This window comes from Phasianus colchicus, chromosome 3 (assembly GCF_987193195.1).
Source record: "Phasianus colchicus chromosome 3, bPhaCol1.hap1.1, whole genome shotgun sequence".
NCBI classification, from domain to species: Eukaryota; Metazoa; Chordata; class Aves; order Galliformes; family Phasianidae; genus Phasianus; species Phasianus colchicus.
The window spans coordinates 35092292-35111096 of NC_143438.1; the positions used below are offsets into that span (position 1 = coordinate 35092292).

The 18805-nt window shown below is 43.2% G+C and overlaps 1 protein-coding gene across 1 annotated transcript in view; it reads left to right on the forward strand.

Moving 5' to 3' along the window:
- Positions 1 to 404: 404 nt before the first annotated feature.
- TMEFF1 (transmembrane protein with EGF like and two follistatin like domains 1) overlaps positions 405 to 18805 on the forward strand; it is a 117227-nt gene continuing 98826 nt past the window's right edge. Inside the window, exon 1 of the mRNA XM_031589423.2 lies at positions 405 to 603. Coding sequence (XP_031445283.1) covers positions 420 to 603 — 184 coding nt within the window. The 5' untranslated portion in view covers positions 405 to 419. The remainder of the gene's footprint in view (positions 604 to 18805) is intronic.

The following is an 18805-nucleotide window of genomic DNA, read 5'->3' on the forward strand; positions in this document are numbered from 1 at the left end:
GCAGCCGTCCTCCCCCCGCCTCCCGCGCAGCCCCTCGCTCCCCTCGGCCGGGGGAGGGGGCTACCGTCACGTGTGCCGCCCGCTCCTTCCTCCCCCTCCCTCCCTTCTTCTTCTCCTCCTCCTCCTCCTCCTCCTCCTCCCCCTGCGCGGCGGCGGCAGCGCACCGCCGGGCTCCGCTCCCTTTGTTGCAGGCGGAGCGGCGGGCGCCGCGCACAAAGGAGCGCGGCCGGGGTACCGCTCCCGCGCCCCGCAGCGCCCTGCCCGGCCCTGCCCGGCGGCGGCGGCTCCGCGCGGGGATGCTGAAGGTGCGCTCCGGCGCGGCGGAGAAAGGACGGTCCCGCCCGGGCGGCGCCGCGGGCTCCGCTTGAGGCTGCGGGCCCTGCCGCCGCCATCCCGCCGCTCCCCCGCCGCCCCTCGCCATGGTGGCGGAGAGCCCGGCCGCCGCCCGGCCGCCGCCGCGAGCGGGACCCCCGCGGGGGCTGTGCTGCGCCTCGGCCCTGCTGCTGCTCGCTCTCTCGGCGCTGCCCGCCGCCCGCGCCTCCCACCCGCTGCCCGCCGGCGAGTGCCAGGGCGGCGGCAAAGGGAAAGGCGGCAACTGCTCAGGTAAAGCCCCGCGCCGCCCTGCCCACGCGTGCACGTGGGGGAGCGGAGCGGCGCGGAGGAAAACAAAGGGGCGCCGCTGCCCCGGGGGCTCCGCTGGGCGCTGCGCGGGGCGAGGGACGGGCGGCCGAGCGCCGCTGGGATGGGGCTGGCTCCGTGCGTGGATAGATAGATAGACAGACGGATAGACAGATGGAGAGATGCTGGCGCGGTGCGGTTTCAGCGCGTTGGTTCGGCGTGACAGCAGCGCGTCGTCGTGCATCGCGAGGGATATGGCGTTTGTAAAGCGGGGCAAAGTAAATACCGCATGAAGTTTCCGTTTCGCTAGCGGGGCTCGTTTCTCCCGTCCAACCCCTCCTGGTGAGGGCAGGTCGTTCTCTTTCCCCCCCTCCGAAGCGCCGCTCCCCACAAAGGGCCGAAGCGCCGCTCCGTGCCTTCTCCGAGGCGATGAACGGCTCCGTGCCGCCCGCCCCATTGTGTGCAGCGGGCGCGGAACTGAGCCCAGGCACGGGGAGCTCCGTCTTCGAGGCACCGGACCGCAGCCGTGACAAAGTGGGGAACAAACCGCACCGCCGCCCGCACTCGGTGTGCTTATTTGGTCTGAATTCATCCGGTTTGGTCGTCCGCGCGTTGTACCGCAACGCCGTCGCGGTGCGGCTGCCCGACTTTTGTATTGTGTTTGCAGGAATACTGTGGTCGTTCTTTAGGAGGGGTTAATAGGTCAACGTGTCGCCGGCATTAGCGGCTCAGCCGTCAGAGACGTGTGGGTCGTTGGAGCAGAGTAGGGGCATAAATCAGCGAGGGGGAGTGTGAAATATCAGAAATATCGGAGGAAGTTTCTAAGACAATGTGGGATGTGCGGAGACTGTTCAGGAAACACTGCTGGAAGAGGGCATCCAGGCTGACACCATCAAGTACAAAAAGGCAGAAGCAGATACACGTGCCATCTACAACATGAATGGCAGGCACCGGTTGTGGTGTCACTGTAAAAATGTAGAAGAAAAATTGTTCTTAAAAAGGCAGCAGTAGTCAGGTTCTGCTGTGTGGTAACTGCTTCACACATGATTGCGATGTTTCGGTTTTCCACGTTGATTTTAAAGAGCCTGATATCAACACGTGGTGTCTGGGACAGGTGTCCCAATACGGCTTCATTGAGTTTTACCTGGTTGGTTCTTCCCTGCCAGAGATGACTTCCCTGTATGTACACGTGGAGCATCAGCAGTTCTCGGCGGACTGGCTTGCACATCTCACTGTTTGCACAGGGCAATAAACTTAGAACTCTGTGACAGCTTTTTCTTCAAAAGTTGGGACTCATATAATTACTTTCCGTGCTCAGAGAAGCAGAATCCAGACCTTGCCTATTACTTTGTCATTTTGATGTTTGTATCAGGTTGACCGAATGCCCTAGAGCAGTTTCTTAAACTTTTTTGTGTTGGTCCCTGAGGCTGTAGCACTTCCTCACCACTCGGTTATGTAGCTACCTTTATTTTCTGTTAAATTGTTAGGAAACGGCTGAAGTCCTCTCTTTAATTCCTCTGGAGCATGCTGCTAAAGAAAGAGTTTGCTGTAGCAAAAGAGCACTGCAAGGTGAACAACGTGGGCAGATAACATAAAAATTCAGATGCTTTTCTAGCCTTGATTCTCTCCCTTCTGCCCAGGCATTGCAGTTCCATCTTTTGTTTAAATTATGATATAATGGCATTATCACTGGCCAAGGGAGGATCATATAATCAAGCAATTAGAGCAAGAAACAGAGAATTAGGACATAGCTGCCATTAATTGATGATGTGATGTGGACTTCTGTGCATTTGTTTATCTGTCGGTCCCTACTTTGCTAAGTGAGAAAACTGAAATAACTTGATTTTAATTAGAATGCTGGATAAAGCAGAAGTTGGTGGGGTGTAGGTTTTTTGTTTGTTTGTTTCTGTAAAAGAGAACAGGCACCAAATGTTAGGGTTGATGTTTTAGAGGTGTTATTGCCAGCTTTACTTGTAGTCATCTTGTGCTGCGCTTCTGGTACTCAGTGGCTGTAAGCAGGATGGTGTGATAGCTGCTTATCTGCTCTGGTAGTGAGTCAGTCTTGTCCTTAATAAAGACTGGGAAAGGAAGTATAAAATAGATTTAGTTTATGAGTTGCATTTGGGAATCCCCACGCTGTACTCTTCAGTTTCAGTCTGGATGGATCCCCTGTGTGAGTTGTGTTGCAGCCACAGGGGTTCATTTTATTGCAACTGCCCAAATTCAGTGCATTGCAGTAAGATTTGCTTTAAATTTGAGCACTCGGGATTCCAGTTAGCAGCAATATATCTCTCTTGGTAAGTATTTCAGCTGCTCCTTCCTTTATGTGATCATATATGCTTGTTGGGATGATTTCACACACCTTCTATGAGTCTTATTGGCCATATGCTGCCCTTGGTTTCTTAAAGTCTCTTTGAGCAATGTCTGTAAAGATAAAATTGTTTCAAGATAACTTATTGAGGACTGGATGAGGCCAAGGAATAGTAAAGGACATGTGGTCTTCACAGGATTACCCTTCTGAGGAGCATTAAAGTCTTTCTTTGGAACGATCATAACATCTCTGAAATAGCTTGAAGATGGAAGTAGATGGAAAATGCTGATTAGAGGGAGGAAAGGGAGAGTTGGACAAAGGAAAGTATCCATCCTGTGTGTAGGGTGATAGTGGAGAGTATGATGTGCTGTTTATTGAGCATGGAACTATAAGCTGTCAAAAAGCTTATAAATCTTTAGACAGAACAGCAGAGAAAGCTATAGAGGAGCAATCCTTTATCACATACACATTACCTTAAGTTTCAGTATGCTTTAGAAAAATGTTTTCTACCCTGAAATACTTCACAGAGTAAATTAGACAGAGAATGTGAAAATGGACAAAAGAGAGCGGTGAAGCAGGGAACATCAAGTGGTAAACCATCAGGAGTACAGCAAGCACAAGCAAAATTCATGCGTTAGGATACGGTAGAATGAGAAGGAAATAGTAGACATCAGAAGTGGATTGAAAACATCACGATGCTGGGCAACAAGAGGGTCCTGAGAAGGGATGGGAGTGGAAAGTGTTGGTTGACCTGTACATGAGAAGAAGTGAGTGAGGAAGCTGCATGTAAAAAGATAGAAAGCTGAGAATGGGAACAACTCACAAAGGATAACAAGAATTAGCCACATTGTATGCACATTTTCAAAGCGTGTTTGAGCTTGCCTGCTTGCTCCCTGTGTGAGCAGAGCTTTAGAGATAGAAGATTTGGGAAGGGCACAGAAGGTGAGCAGGAAGAGCAACGGGAGATGGCAGTCTCATGCAGATAAGGCAGGAACATCCCCAGAACATGATAATAACTCCAAGTAGTATAACAACAAAGGAGAGAAATTACACTAATTGTTGATTTTTGCACATACTCAAGGAGGGAGCAGTGCATTTAAAATATGTCTTCTGTCACTGTTGCTAGATATGCATGTAGTAACATAAATAAAAAGATCTCTTTTTGTTTGGTCCTCTCTTCTCGTTCGCTTTCTAGCACTGATGAATCTGCCATCATTCAGAATTTGAAAGTCTTTGTCCTTGTTCTCTCCTCCTGATATTGTTGTTTCCCCATATCCTTGTCATGCAGCAGAGGTTGTTCAATTAGGCGCTCTTTATTTCCATTATTTTGTTAGATGATATCAAGTCTGTTCTCCAGGCACCATAGCAAGGATCCCCAAGATTATCATTGCTGTGTCAGCAGAAGTGGCACAGCATAAACATATGAAGAAAAAAATTATCTGCACAAGTCATCTCTTTACTACTTTGATGTGGTGCATGTAACGAATTTTTTAAATACGTTACATAATAATAATAACAACAACATATTTTTTAAATTACCTGCAGTAATCAAGGACCAGCAATGAAGAATAACACATCATCTGTAGTTTGTGTGTGGACTACTAGTGCTGCTGTCTTGTTCAGTGCTTAATAGCTTGTGGGGATTGTAGGAAGTGGTAAAAACAAAGGTCACTGAAGCCAAACCAAAGTAGCGATGCTTGAAATATGTTGCTTTGCTCTCTCCTTGAGTGTGGCCCTTGCCTTTGCGAGGTCTCCTTCCTTCCAAAACTGTTCGATAGTTAACGGGACGAGACACTGAGAAGCTTAAAAAGTAAGTGCCAAAAACTTAGTAAACAAGAATCTGTTAGAGTTAGGAGTACAGTGTTTGAGGCACAAACTCAGTGCTTCTGACTACTCAGTTGCCTTTGCAAGATTTTCAATCTCAGAAGCATCTAGGATACATCCAGGATAGGCTCTCTTTCAAAAATACTGTCTACATTTACTGGCTAATTGCAGTTTTAGAGTTCAAACTAGGATAAAATATCACTATTTCCTGATGTGTTATCTATTATGCATGAGCTGTTGCAGTTGAATACTTCACCTTTTTGTTTAGGATAAGCAGGAGTCTAAAGCTACTCACATTGATAACATCTACTCTGTGAAGTGAAAAGCTGAGCTGAAGAGTGGGTTGGCCAAAGTGAGTTGTGTATGCACTCTTTATCAGTCTAGGCTTCTGCACTATCCGAAGCTTGGATCCATTGTGTCCCTACTGTGCAAGGGAAGAACATAAAGCTGTGCCCAGTCCACCTGGTCCAGATGAAAGCAATGTGGGATGACATAAACCTCAGACACTTGCTGTTGCCAGAGCTTGCCCTTGTTTGTGACTGAGCTCTGCGTGACTCTGTCAGCCAGAATCTGATGTAGCCTCAAGCCTGGCTTTTATCTGTGCTTAACCGCTGGAACAGGCATACTCTTTGTGCCTTTTTTTTTTTTTTTTTTTTTTTTGATTGTTATTCTAAAGATTAACTAAATGGGGTTTTTGGTTCTAGTGTGTCATCCTAAGTTATACAAGACCAAATCAATTTGTGTTAATAGTGTGAAGCCAGATTGGCAAGAATGGAAAAGCAGGGGATGGTTTGGGATACAGGTTCAGGTAAATTGGCCTAGCTGTTCTAAGAAATACATGTCTTGTTTGTTTGTTTGTTTGCATAGACAAACCTGATCTGAAATGGTATATGGGACTTGAAAAATTGGTTATTTTATCTGAGACTATGACTTATGTTCCCACAGATGAATTACAACAGTCAAGCCAAGTAAACTGTGATATGTGTTTGTGCCAATTGAGCTTCTGAAGTAAATGATCTAGACTCAGTCAGGTTACATATCACTTTGAGAAACTATCATAAGGCATGAATACAAATCAGCTATAAGGAAAAAGTGAGAACGATTAAAAAGAGAAATTAATACTCAGAGAACACCATGCACGTATTTCTTTCCCTATAGTGTAATTATTTAGCCATGGAATGTCCTTGCGATGCAGATTCTTATGCTGAATTAAGAGTGAAAAGGTAATTAAAGTGGAATTGAAAGTGTCAGAATAACAAAAAATCATCTCATAACAGGTGTCACTCTATCATTGTCACTAGTGGGAACTGATGCTGCTATGGAGTAAGTGAAGCTTGACTGAAGAGACTGGATGGGATCCAATTTCTTTACTGTTTCTTGAAATGGAGAAAAGAGCAGCAGTGTTTGTCATGAAAAATGTTGCCAAGAGAACCTTCCTTCTGTACCGAGACCTTCCTGATAACTCCTGTTACAGGGAAAACAAGAACCATCTTTATTAAGAGCTGTCAGGCATTTTTATTGCTGTTGATGTACGGATAAGCATTTGTACTTAGAGTCTGATGTTTTTTTTTTTTCTAGAATTGACAGTGCACTGGATAAAGGGAAGAGTTAATATTTACTTGGATTTGGAAAAAGGAAAATCTGTGGTCAGGGTCTTTGAGTGAAGAAGGAGGAAGGCACAGAATAGCACAGATATGGAGAGGAGGCTGGATTTTCCTTTTTCCTGTAAAGAGATGATCGTGTTCCATCACTGATCAGCAAGCTGAAAGTGCTTGTGACTTTTCCCTCCTATAGTCAGATTTTGGCATGTGTCCATATAGGAGATAGGAGAAGTACCTTCCAAATTAACTATAGATGTAACTTTTGGGGAAGAAAAAATGATGAGCACCAGGGATGTTGAAAAAGGATCTATTTTTCTGACTGTAGATGACAGCTTATCGTTTCTGGTAAGTCCCTACAGATGCTGTGGAACAAAAGTGGTGATAGAGGATATGTTGTGTTTTTGAGGAATAAGCCTGTCTTTTTGTAAGCTATCTGCAATATCTAATAGAGCTAAAGACCAAGGAAATTCTATGTTTGTTATTCTTTAAAAAAAAAAAAAAAAAAAAAAAATCATTCTATCGCAAGAATAGCTTTATATAATAATTAAAAATAAATAAATAATCAGCTATAGACTAAACAATCCTCTCTTCTAATGGCTGTAGTTTATTCCTAAATCATCTTGAATTTTTAACAATTTAGAAATACAGAAAAACATGGGAAGAAAAAAAGGAAAAGCATGAATGTGAAGTTGTATTCTGTAAATCCTGACTGTGTAGAGAAAAGCATACTGTACAAAAGAAAACCACAGTAAATTTTATTATTTGAAGCCATTTCTTGACAAAATGGTTCTCCTTTTTGTAATATTTTTTCCTCCAGAAAGGATAAAAAGATACAGAAAAAATTGTTTAGGGGTAAGTTCAGCAATCAAAATGTGATCTGATGAAATTAAAATTACCTGAAGAACCTCATTATCTGCTTCTTTGTCTTGATGAACAACTACAACATACCTTTAGTTCCAATTTACTTCACAGTTGGCTTCAAGAGGATCTGAGGGCAGAATTCTTTCGTTATTAGATAGATACCTAGTAGCACCATTAGTTATTGAAGTGTTTGGGAATCACAGGTCATATGTTCTTCAGTGCATGTATTTATTTATGAAAAGAGAAAAAAGAGTCAGACCTGTGTGTCCTCTAAGATTCTTACCATGGAATGTTTGTCTTATGTGAAGTAAGAGTCATGATGCCAGCAAAGCTCTTTGAGTACCTAGCAAAGTGACCAGAGGAATTCTTTCTGAGCCCATTATGTCCCCAGGCCAAGCTGGGTAGGGCTGGGACGCTGAGCAGGGGTTTTCATGGGTTTTGCAGAGGTGCATGCCTCTGTTCCAGATACAAAGTTATTATTAAACCAATTTCAAGGTTCCATTTCTTTGTAAGTTGCTCTGCAACTGCCTTACTAGTCACAGTGTGGTTTTGTGAGGAGGTGGTGTTTAACTAGCAAATCAGGATTTATTTTAGGATAATTTCAATTCTAATTATAGGCAACAATTTCTAAGGACTGAAAAGACGAGTCTTTTCTGGTAATAGATTATGTGTTACAGCAACAGTGTTTAAAGGATCAGGTTCAAAATAAAATTAAATCCCTGTAATGCCTCTCTTTTGACTTCGTATTATAAAAATAAATTTAGTTGCAATTACAGTCTTGAAACAGTCACTTTATATAACAGTGTTCAAGCTGGCAGGATCCTCATCCACGCCTCAGAAATAGCGTTAATTAAGACCAGCAGGAAAACATGTGAAATGAAAGAGGAGAAAATCAAGAACAAGACAGAACTGTCAGTAAGTTTTCTGAAGGGAAATTATCCTTTCCGTAGCTACAACAGCCGACTTCTGCCAGGCTGGGACCTTGCTGTGCGCATCAGTATCTTTAAAAGGAGCGCTTGGCAAGACAGCGCAAGGACATTCAGGCTGTGAGATGGCTTCTGCAGTCTGCTCTGGAGGCACAGCGTGAGGCTGCGGTGGGCTGCCCCTTCTCAGCGCTCGACCTGCTGGCGGGTGGCAGCTGAGCTCCTCCAGGCAGGGCCTCGGGGCCTCCTCCGCCTCACCCATCCACATGGGACCGGTGTCAGAGCAGATGGAGGCGGCTGGCTGAGCCAGAGAGCCGGCGAGCTCCGGTTAATCTGCCCTTGAGTGCTGTGGTGTGTTTGGGATGAAACGCTTAACCTTCAGAACTCTGATTGCCTCACCCCGGGTCCTGCCCTGCTTATTCCCCAGACTGGCACATTTTGGCCCTGTTTCAGCAGCCTATTGCAGATGAAAAAACCTGCCTCAGTCTGCTTGAATTCCTATGACATGGCATCTAATGATGTGAGAAGGAGCACCTGGCCCACAGCGAGGTTTTGCTGTCACATCTACTCACATATGACTGTAGAAAACCTAAAAACCCCTTTCAGCAGCAGGTGAGAAAGTGCCCCACTGCTAAAACCTGAAGCACAGGGAGGTGTTTGGTGAACCTCACAGGAGTTTGACTTGCTCTCCATGGTTGCATGTACGGTTTCACACATAACTACCAAGAATAAGTGATTAGATAAGCATCATTTGCAAAAGTTGCTGAATTTCCTCTAAAATGTTAGTACAAACAAGTACCTTCTCAATTGCAGCATAAAAGCTTGAGGTCTGGGCTAGCCAAATGTGTCAGTGCATATGCAGAAAAAAAAATAAAATAGATCAGGCATACAAAATGTGGGAAAGCTTTTAGAAAAAAAAAAGTTTTAATCATTAAAGTGTCCATAAGCCTCAGGGCCAAAATGTAAAGTCAGTAGCTGGTTGATGAAGACATCTCAGACAGCGTTTTCAACAGGCGTTTCCATAGATAGATTGATAAAAATTGGTATGTAGTTACCAGTTTGTTGCTTTAAAACTCAGGGAAGCGCTGATCTAATTAAATCTTTACATTTTGCTAATTAGCATTGACTGTGGTTGTGCGCTGCCTCTCTCTCATCCCTCTGGGAGAGGCAGAGGTCAGTTCATTGTGCCAGGTGGGTTCTCCAGGGCAGAGGGGAGCAGCAAAACATCCTTAGAAAAGCCAACGGGGTCCCCCTGAGCAATAATACCAGGTGCAGCGGTGGGCAGATGAGCTGTCACCTTCCTAAAACATGGTGTTTTAGGATAGATTTTCCTTCATCCTCCATTTCTCACATACCTTTACCTAGATAATTCCATAAGGCAGAGTCCCTTTTTCCTGTCTTGACTGGAATTTCAGGGTTATAGAAGTGAAAATAAAATAGACAGGCTCAAGTTAAGATTATAGATTTTTTTTTTTTTTTTCATGTACAAAAGGTGGATTGGGAAGGCAATTTGTTTAATTGTATTTCTCCCATGGCTATCTGCAAAGGATGTCCCTTTGTTTGTATGTCTACATGGAATGCTTTTGTGGAAATATGTATATATGATTGAAGTGTGCAGAGTCAGTTCTGAGCTGTAACAAATAGTCTTTTGCACATCAGAATCTTGCAGTTGTCATAGGTATGAAACAGAAATCTTGGCTAGAAAATATGGAGAACAGCTGCCTTATTTTTGTTTGTTTTTGTTAAGTGAGAAGAGGTATATCATTATCTCAGTGCTCTTTGTTTAAACCCCTGTCTGTAATGTAGAAGAGTTACCCAGGTGAGAGAACACAGCCTCCACATTTGCAAGTGATATTCGCACTGCTGACTGAGCAAACAAAGAGGAACTGTGGAACCAGGCTCAGAATTTGAGCGTTTTGGGTGATTTATCTACCAGATGGTAAATGCAGTCCAACGTAAAAAATTAGTCTGGGAGCAAGGAATCAATCATCCAGCACACTGATCAGGAAAGGGATTTGGGTGTTATAGCAGAAAAATTAATGAGCTGGCAATCTGCAGCAGAGCAGCATTAAAACAAAAAGATACTATACTGTAATAAAAGGGTCCATATACAGAAGACAAAAGAGATGAATATAATGCTTTGTTAAACACTGGATAAACCTAATCAAAAGCAGTGTATTCCCTAAAAAAATAAAAAAAATCCCAAATTATTCAAACATAATGGTGAAATTGTTTGGTATCAAAACCTGGAATTACGAGTTAATATACAAATGTGAAGTTTTTTTACTGCCTTCACAATTTTTTTTCCCTCAAATATACAGTCTGTTGAGTCACAGTAATTACTTATTGGTAGCATATATTTATATGCTATTTACAGTCACAGTACAGTGGACTTGGAATAATCTAAACAAGATTACGTAAAAGGAACCAGTACTACTTTACAGAATAAATATTTATTTCTATTAAAATCCTCAAAATGTTTCCTTAGCCCCTTTCAGTTACTCAGGGTGGAAGAGCTCAGCATAACGCCATCCTTACAACCAAACTCACTCCCTAACTTTTCTCAGACTTTTCATGAGAAGTCCAGGCAGAGAAGACTCAGAAAAGGTGGCTCCTGTGCTCAGTTTCCTCTTCTGTTTCTATTTTTGAATTCTAAGGATCAGGCTGCCTGGGAGGCGATGATGTGTGTGGGCAGTAGGACCGAGCCTGTAGGGCTTGACACAGGTGGAGACTTGGCAATGGATCCCACCTGAAGCTTGAGGCAGCAAAGGGACTTCTGTGAGAGGTGGTAGCTGAAATAAGTGGTCTGGAAAGTCTCTCTTTTCTACTTCAGAAAACCACGTGAAAGAAGTAGGCTACAATGTGGCTATTCTGCTACAGAAAGCTGCTTTAAACTGCTCTTCTGAATCCTCTATGAGTAATGTCTTTTATTTCTGAAAACAGTCAAAGAGATAGGAAACTGTATTGCCATACTGTCCTCCAATTTTGTTTCTTATTTGGTTTTTGTTTTTCTTGATAGTTTGGTGAACAGCTAGTGAAGTGTTGAGTGTTCCTGTTTATCATGTCAGCACACTGCCCAAATTCTTTCACTTACTATTTAAGCTTTTTGTTTTGTTTAGTTTATTTGCTTTTAAATGCTCCCTGGAGAAATATTACTATAAGGACAAGAGGAAAGGATCTGACTGTCCAACCATGTAACCAGAGGAGTAAAACCCACTACTTAAGGCATTTTTTGATTGTTAATCCCTGCTTGATATCAAGGAGGGGCTACTAATTGTAATTATGATGTATCTATGTATAAAACTACAAACAGATTTATCTGATAGAGTAAACAGGAGGAGCCTGCAAATACTAGTTCCTTACGGCTGTACTGGTTAAGATTGTAGAGACACTTGATGATATTCCATAGACTTTTACAGGAGCTGTAGCAAAATCTATAGCAAAGGGATAGACTTGAATGCCTGTATTTCTCCTACACAGAAAGGCAGTTTTACCTTAAAATTTTGCAGAGCATGTCAGAATATCTTCTGATACTGTGCTGAGTTGTGTTTACGTAGCTCAAGTGCACCAGGCCCAACCTTGGTGTAAATAGCAGCTCTACCTCCATCACCAGTTGTTTACCTTGAGGCTGAAATTGGCCTTTTATTTCCTCTCAGTTGTATGGGTGTGAGATGAAGGGCAGAATTTAGCCATGTGGCTATTTACATACAGGGGTTTCCCCTGGCTGTATTTATTAAGTATCTTTCTGTTGTTTTAGAGGGTCACAACATTGTTGAAGAGGGCTGAGGATGCCCGTGGCCCCACGTTTGAGCAGAAGAGGTGGGTTAGATTCAGCATGGCAACAGCACGGAGTCTGTCGGTGCCTTAGAAGTGAGATGATTCAGAACAGATACAGTTGTGCATCTGTGATCCTGCTTGTGTGCCCCCTCTCTCTGCGGGCTGATTGCTGGATTTGTAGGAATAAGAGGCTCCTCTCCAAGCACTGGAGGATTCTGACAAAGCGTGCGTGTCCTTTGCCACCTCCAGTTGAGGGCAAAATGAGAACCAACCACTTCCCTGCTTCTCTGCTGTAAAGCAAGTAATGGCAGCTAATTTATGGCAATTAGGAAGCCTCCCTCAAGAGCCGTGAGTTGACACCGGGTGCATTTTGGCACGGGCTGTGCTCCTCAGCCCTGGGAACCTTGGGAAGACAACTTATGAGCTGGCTAATCCGGTGTTACATTTGCTAAGGGAATCCCCAGTGGGGAAGAGCGAATAATTTCCACCTGCTTTGTGCTGCATGAGTGGCACGACAGGAGCTGATGCGATCGATGAACGTATTCGAAGGAGAGGCAGCATCTTGGCTGTATTTTAGAGAATGCATTTCTTTGTTCCAGATTCTGGCCATCACAGCGTTGGTCACATTCACTCATTCACTCGGGCCCTCTTTGTACCTGCAACCCTGATGGCAACGAGGCATGTAAGGATCCCACACTGTAGCATAGTGATAAATTCCCAGCCCCTGAAAATCCCTTTGAGGCTGTCAGAGGGGGTTAGCAGAAGCTTCGGGAATCATATTTCTCCTTGCGTTTCGGGAAGGATAAACGAGCAGGCAGAAAGGAATTATTAACTATAGATTGAGCTGACAAGTCTCTCTCTGGGAGGTAAATGCATTTTGGTAAGCTGAACAAGTCGTCAACAGTGATTTGTTTGTTAAAAGTGTGATGCAGTTGTTGAAGTTTTAGAGCAGCAGAGCTTATGACTCGGCTCTTTGCCGGTCCATAACTTACTGGCATTACCAGAATTCATTAAGTAGCCCAAATTAGCAGCCAGGGGCTTGTTTGTTTGTTTTTTCCCCGTGACTTTTATGGTACTGGTGGTTCTGCTACTTTTCTAAGGTCTTCCTGACTGTTTAATTATGGTTTTCAAAGTCATCCCTAAATAGAATAGCGTATGGGTGTTTGGAGGAGAGAGTATATGCAAATCTAATTATTCTCCAGTACTATTCAGAGTGTTATGTTTCATGGATATTACACAAGCGTTAATTTATTTCCTTTCTCTGTATACAGAATAGGATTCCATTGCTATTTTTATATAGGCATGTGTATCACAAGAATACACGGCAGTAATATTTTAATTTATAGATCCATTAAGGGATTCTAATGAAACGGAACACAAGAGGAAACTGAGTTTTTTGTATTAATTTGGAAACCATTACATTTCAATCTCCTGCGTGGAAAATACTCTTGTTGGAATTGGCTTCAGTATAATATTTGGGGAAAAAAAAAAGTACCCTGTGTTTCATTTGAAATCAGCAGCTGCTTAAGGTATTTTTATAAATTCTTGATTTTGAGGTAGTCTGGAAGAAATCATAGAGATCCAGGGGCATGATTCCCTCTAAGTAAGTTTTCAATTGTAGTACTGTTCTTTCCTTCTTGGAAAGGTCCGAAGCTGTAGAACAATTAGTGTTGGGATTAAATCTTTCAGAACTCAAATACTGCAACATCCTTTAGTCTTCTCTTTTAGATAACTCATTTTTTTAAGACCATGTTTCATTTCCTATATCTAGTTAAGTTCTGTAACTCATTTAGAAATAGGCATTTCTTCCCATGCTTTTAGATAGCGAGGTAATATTTGCAGAAAGGAGCTTGCCATGTAGGCTGACTGCCTTTGCTAGATAGTCTGTTGTCCACGTGGCTGGAGAAAATCTCCCGTGTCATTCTGGTTGCTGCTTCTACACTGAAGCCTATTTCTCAGCATGATTCTCTTTCTGATCTGATGTACTATTTGCTTAACAATCTCTTATCAGTGAAAATCCAAATTTTGTTTAAAAAAACTTAGTAAGCAGCTTAATTTAAAAAAAAATGGAATGGAAAGGATAGATTTTTAGGGACATTATTATAAGAATATCTTGCTCTTAGAACCTGTGTTCAGAAATTTCCCACTTCAAGAAAAGAATCAGTAAATTTTGATGTATTTTCAAAAAGTCTAAATGTCACCTGTGGACTAAACTAGGCTGAAAACTGCCTTACCTTTTTGTAGAAAATAAAGTTTGGGCATGAACTTAGATGTTAGGAAAAACAAAGCACTACTGAACAGCTTCCACTGGTGTGAGTTACTGCATCCTATTTGGGGGGGGGAAGGAGGGGAGGGGAGGGAACCAGTCAGACAATGGGAAATCCCCAGTTGCTGAGTATGTCTGGAAAGTCTGTTTTGAGTAACTTGTCTAGCATTGCACAAGGCCATTAGAATTGCGACAAATAAAATTAATTTTGGAATCTTCTTTCGGAGTACTTAGTTTACTCTTTTGTTATGGCTTATCATAACTTCCCTTTATTTAAAAAAAAGAAAAAAGACTCTCCCTACCAACAGCTAGGGAAAATTCAGAAATCTCACATGGCAGGCTGATTTTTTAAATAGCTGTGAGAAAGGTTAAAATCATTACGTACTGGCAGAGACTTCTCACTTGAATTAATGGCTTAATGGATACCATTGAAAATAGTTCTCCTATGTGAACCAGGCACATGAAAACAGACAATTTTGCTATGTACTGACATGAAAGCAAAGACCCAGCAATCCCCATCTCTCTGTCAAGGCTTGGGGTCAAGCATATTCCAGCCACTTTTGGCAAGCCTACGTTTTCAGGTAGATTGGATGGATTTTTTCATAGGAGGATTCAATGGTCTGAGCTTTAGAAAATATACCTCCATCATTCCAACGTGTGCCTCAGCTCCCGTGTAAGGACATGGAGAAGCTCAAGTGCCTTTAATGGTACAAGTGATACAATTGCTTAAAAAAAACACAAAAAAACAAATATGTGCTCTGATTTGATTGTTAAGAACAACATGGCTGGAAATCTTCTGTTTAAACAACAAGCCTGAGTGCTATAAACAAAACAGGATATTAGGATGGAAGATGTTACGCAATGTTAACTAAACACACAGTCCCAACTCTATGTATTATTTCAGTTTAGGAGTTTGCAAGTTGCATTCAAGTTAAAGAACTCTGCCTTTGCCCAAGAAGGTGGTCAGAAGTTGGGAAATGTGAATGCTTTGGACTGTCCTTGGGTGGTCAGACTCATTTGTTCAAATAGGTAAGAACTGCTTTCTCATCACTTTCTCATCTTTGTGAGAATGTTCCTGAAATTTCCTCTCGAAGGAGTCGGCAGAAACATTGTGTGCAGCCTTTTCTCCCTGTCTAGGTAAGCGTATATGTATTTAGTTATGGAAAAGAAAATATACAGATGTAACAAATATTAATGCTATTTGTTTTGTAGAAAAAATCAGCTGAATAATAACACCAGAAAGCACTTTTACAGAGCAGGAAGGGAAAGTTATGGATTTTTTATTGTTCTTATGTTTTAAATGTGAAAGACAGCCCAGATTAGGATATGGTATTACCAAGAATTGCCTTTGCCCTTGATTTCACCCTCCTGCTGCTGGCTGTGCATCCCACCACAGACCTTGGCCCACTTCAGCCTTCAGCAAACCCCACTGTCAGCCAAGTCCCCTCACTAGGACATAATGGGCCAACAATAATAGAACCATTAAATTTGGAAAAGACCTCTAAGATCAAAAAGTCCAACCACCAACCCACCCCCACCATGCCCACAAACTGTGTCCCACAGTGCTGCATCCAGACAGTTCCCGAACACTTCCAGGGAGGGTGACTCCACCCCTCCCTGGGAAGCCCATTGTAGTGCCTCACTACTCTTTCTGGGAATAAGTTTTTCCTAATATCCAGCTTGAACCTTCCCTGGTAGAACTTGAGGCCATTCGCTCTCATCCTATTGTTGTATCAGGCAGTTGTAGAGAGCAAAGAGGTCTCTCCTGAGCCTCCTCTTCTCCAGATGACATAATCCCACTTCCCTCATCTGCTCCACATAAGTCTTGTGCTTCAGTCTCTTTATCAGCTGCATTGCCCTTCTCCTGGTGCTATTAGTGGCTTCTTGACTGTTGTGATGGGTACCAGAAGTGACAGTGCCATGAGGTGGAGAGCAGAAAGAGATAAGGAGGAGAGCTGCATACTAGTCCCCATCAGTACCAGCGAGCTGTCTTCCAAATTGTATCATCACCACACCTAGAAAAATACACTGCAATCGCTATGGCTGCAAATATGTGTTAGGCTGTAGATTTCCACCACCGCCCTGAAGTAGTGGATTTCAGGAGATTTAGATTAGGTGTTGGGGAAATTTTTCACTGAGAGGGCAGTGAGGAACTGGCACAACTGCCCAGAGAAGCTGTGGTGCCCTATCCCTGGAGGCGCTCAAGGCCAGGTTGGATGGGGCCCTGGGCAGCTGAGCTGGTGGGGGTGACAGCCCTGTCCCTGCTTTGAACTTCATGATCCCTGAAGTCCTTTCCAACCCAAGCCATTCTATGATTCTGCATTATGGGCAGAAATTTTGTGGGCTTGAGATCTGATCTGTCTGAAGATGAAGATGCTATGGGGTGTGCATGAGATCGAGTTACTAGAGAAATTTCCTGCAGACTTTTGGTGTAACTGAAGACCGTCAGACACAAAAGGTTTATTCCCATTTTCAGTCTTACATAGGCAGCATGAAAGCACCGTGTATGATTCATTTTCTTCTTTAATTTGCCTTGTTCTTCATGTTACACTCCACTGAAGATACTTACTTTTATTTCTGCTATTCCACATGGCAGAATTTATCTTCAAGAAAGGAATTTAAGTGCAAGAAAGCTTTTATAGACAGAGATTGAAGCAGCAAAACATTAGGCAGGAATCAAATGCAAGATGTTAAGCACCGTCTTTCCTGAAATCAAGGAGCAATTAAACTCCTTATTTCACTGACAAACTTGAAACCTGTAAAGTAATACGGTAACATAATGGGAAGCAGCACTTAATGAGCTTATACAGTTATTGCAAGTTAAAAACAGTTGCATGTTTGGCAAACAAAATACTGAGAATACATTAACATTAAACGGTGGCGATAATGTAGTCAAAACAATAGCAATGTACATAAGCCTCACAGAGCTATTAAATTTACTGTATCTTCTTTGAGGAGCAAAAACAAGCAAAGGAAGCACAACACAGCTGTAGGGGGAAAAAAAAGCAGGATTAAATCAGAAAAGCATGCAAGCTAATGAAAAAGAGCAATCAGGTTCACCTTGGATGGCAAAAACAGAACAACTCCAAACAAAACATAATATAAATCTTTTATCTCAGAGGAATCTTCTTTTTCAGGGTTAGCCTCTCTGGAAACAGGCTCAGTGGGAGACTTTAATCACCTAATCAAACAAGTAATAGAAATGATTAATGATTCCTAACCTGTTCAAACCCAGCATCTCTCGGGGTCTGCTTCATCACCTGAACTTACAAGATCTACATCTGCCAGATTGGCTCATGAGCACGGAACCCAGGGCACAAAGCAGGCTATTTCTAAGAATGGTGTGAGCTCTCTCCACTTCAGCAAGTCGGCTGATTGGCAGCACGGCTGGAAGCATATAGCTTTTTCCCTTGTGTTTATGGAAGTAGCCTTCCCAGGCTACAGGGAAGCTGAGGACACAGTGGCCACAGTGTCCTCTGCTACTGCCCTTTCCAGCCTAGCTCCAATGGTCTGTCTGTCCCACCTGCGTTTCCTTAGCTTAAAAAAAGAGACTGCTGTGGGAGATGATGTCAGAAGTCTGACATTTCTCTGCTACCACTCTCCCTTCAGGCCCTTCCTTCACGGAAGAAAGTCAGCTGGGTCGAGCATGATCTGCCCTTCAACTGCTGACTGCTTCTACTAGCCTTGTCCTTTCTGTCTTTGAAGAGGGACTCTGAGAGGATGTTTTCCAGGGGCTGTGGTGAGAATGGCTGACTGACTGTACTCGGTCCTCTTCTTTGACCTCCCTGAAGATGGAGCAATGTTGGTCTTTCATGGGTAATTGACACCAGCCTCACAGTCACATCAGTCAGTCCTCTCAGATCCTCCAGTGAGACCCATCTGGCCTGACGGTGCTGAACATGTCTGATTTTTCTAAGGAGTCTCAAACCTATTGCTCTGCTGTTGGCTGTCCTTTTTTTCTGAACGGTGTTGATACCTACTGTGATTTGGGAGCAGGCTATGAAGACCTGTAAGACAAAAGAGACACAGTGTGCTTCAGCCTCTTCTTTGATGCCTGCTGCCTTTCTCTTCCCCATCCATCAAGAGATACATTTTTCCTGAACAACTTCTTGCATATGGCACTCCCAAAGAATTGTTTCTTTCTAACCTTAATGTCCCTTGCTAGCTCCAGCTGGGCTTTTTCTTTCCCGTTTTTGTACCAGAGTACCCAGGCAATGCTTTTGTTCTCCCCCTTTGTAGCCTGTCTGTGTTTACACTTGTGCGCCCCCTTTCTGTACCTTCAGTTCATTAAGAATCTTCCTCTCAGCCAAGAAGGCATGCTGCCAAAAAGGTGAATGCAAGACAGGGAGCAGTCAGAGCAATATAAAGGTGTGCGTGTGAAAAATATGGTGACTTTTCTGAAGGAGATAGCGAGGCGGATGAGGACAAGGACTGTAAAATAAGATGTAATGGTGTCCTCATTTACCCAGGAAGAGGATGTTGATGGTAAGGAGATCAGAGTGGGTCAAATGCCAGATTGTTCACCCTGTTTTTGGTAAAGTTTTCATCTCATAACTTCATAGTACTGCAGATACCTTGCTGCTGAGATAGGTGTACACAGTTGAGTGTGTGGAGTCAGGAGCAG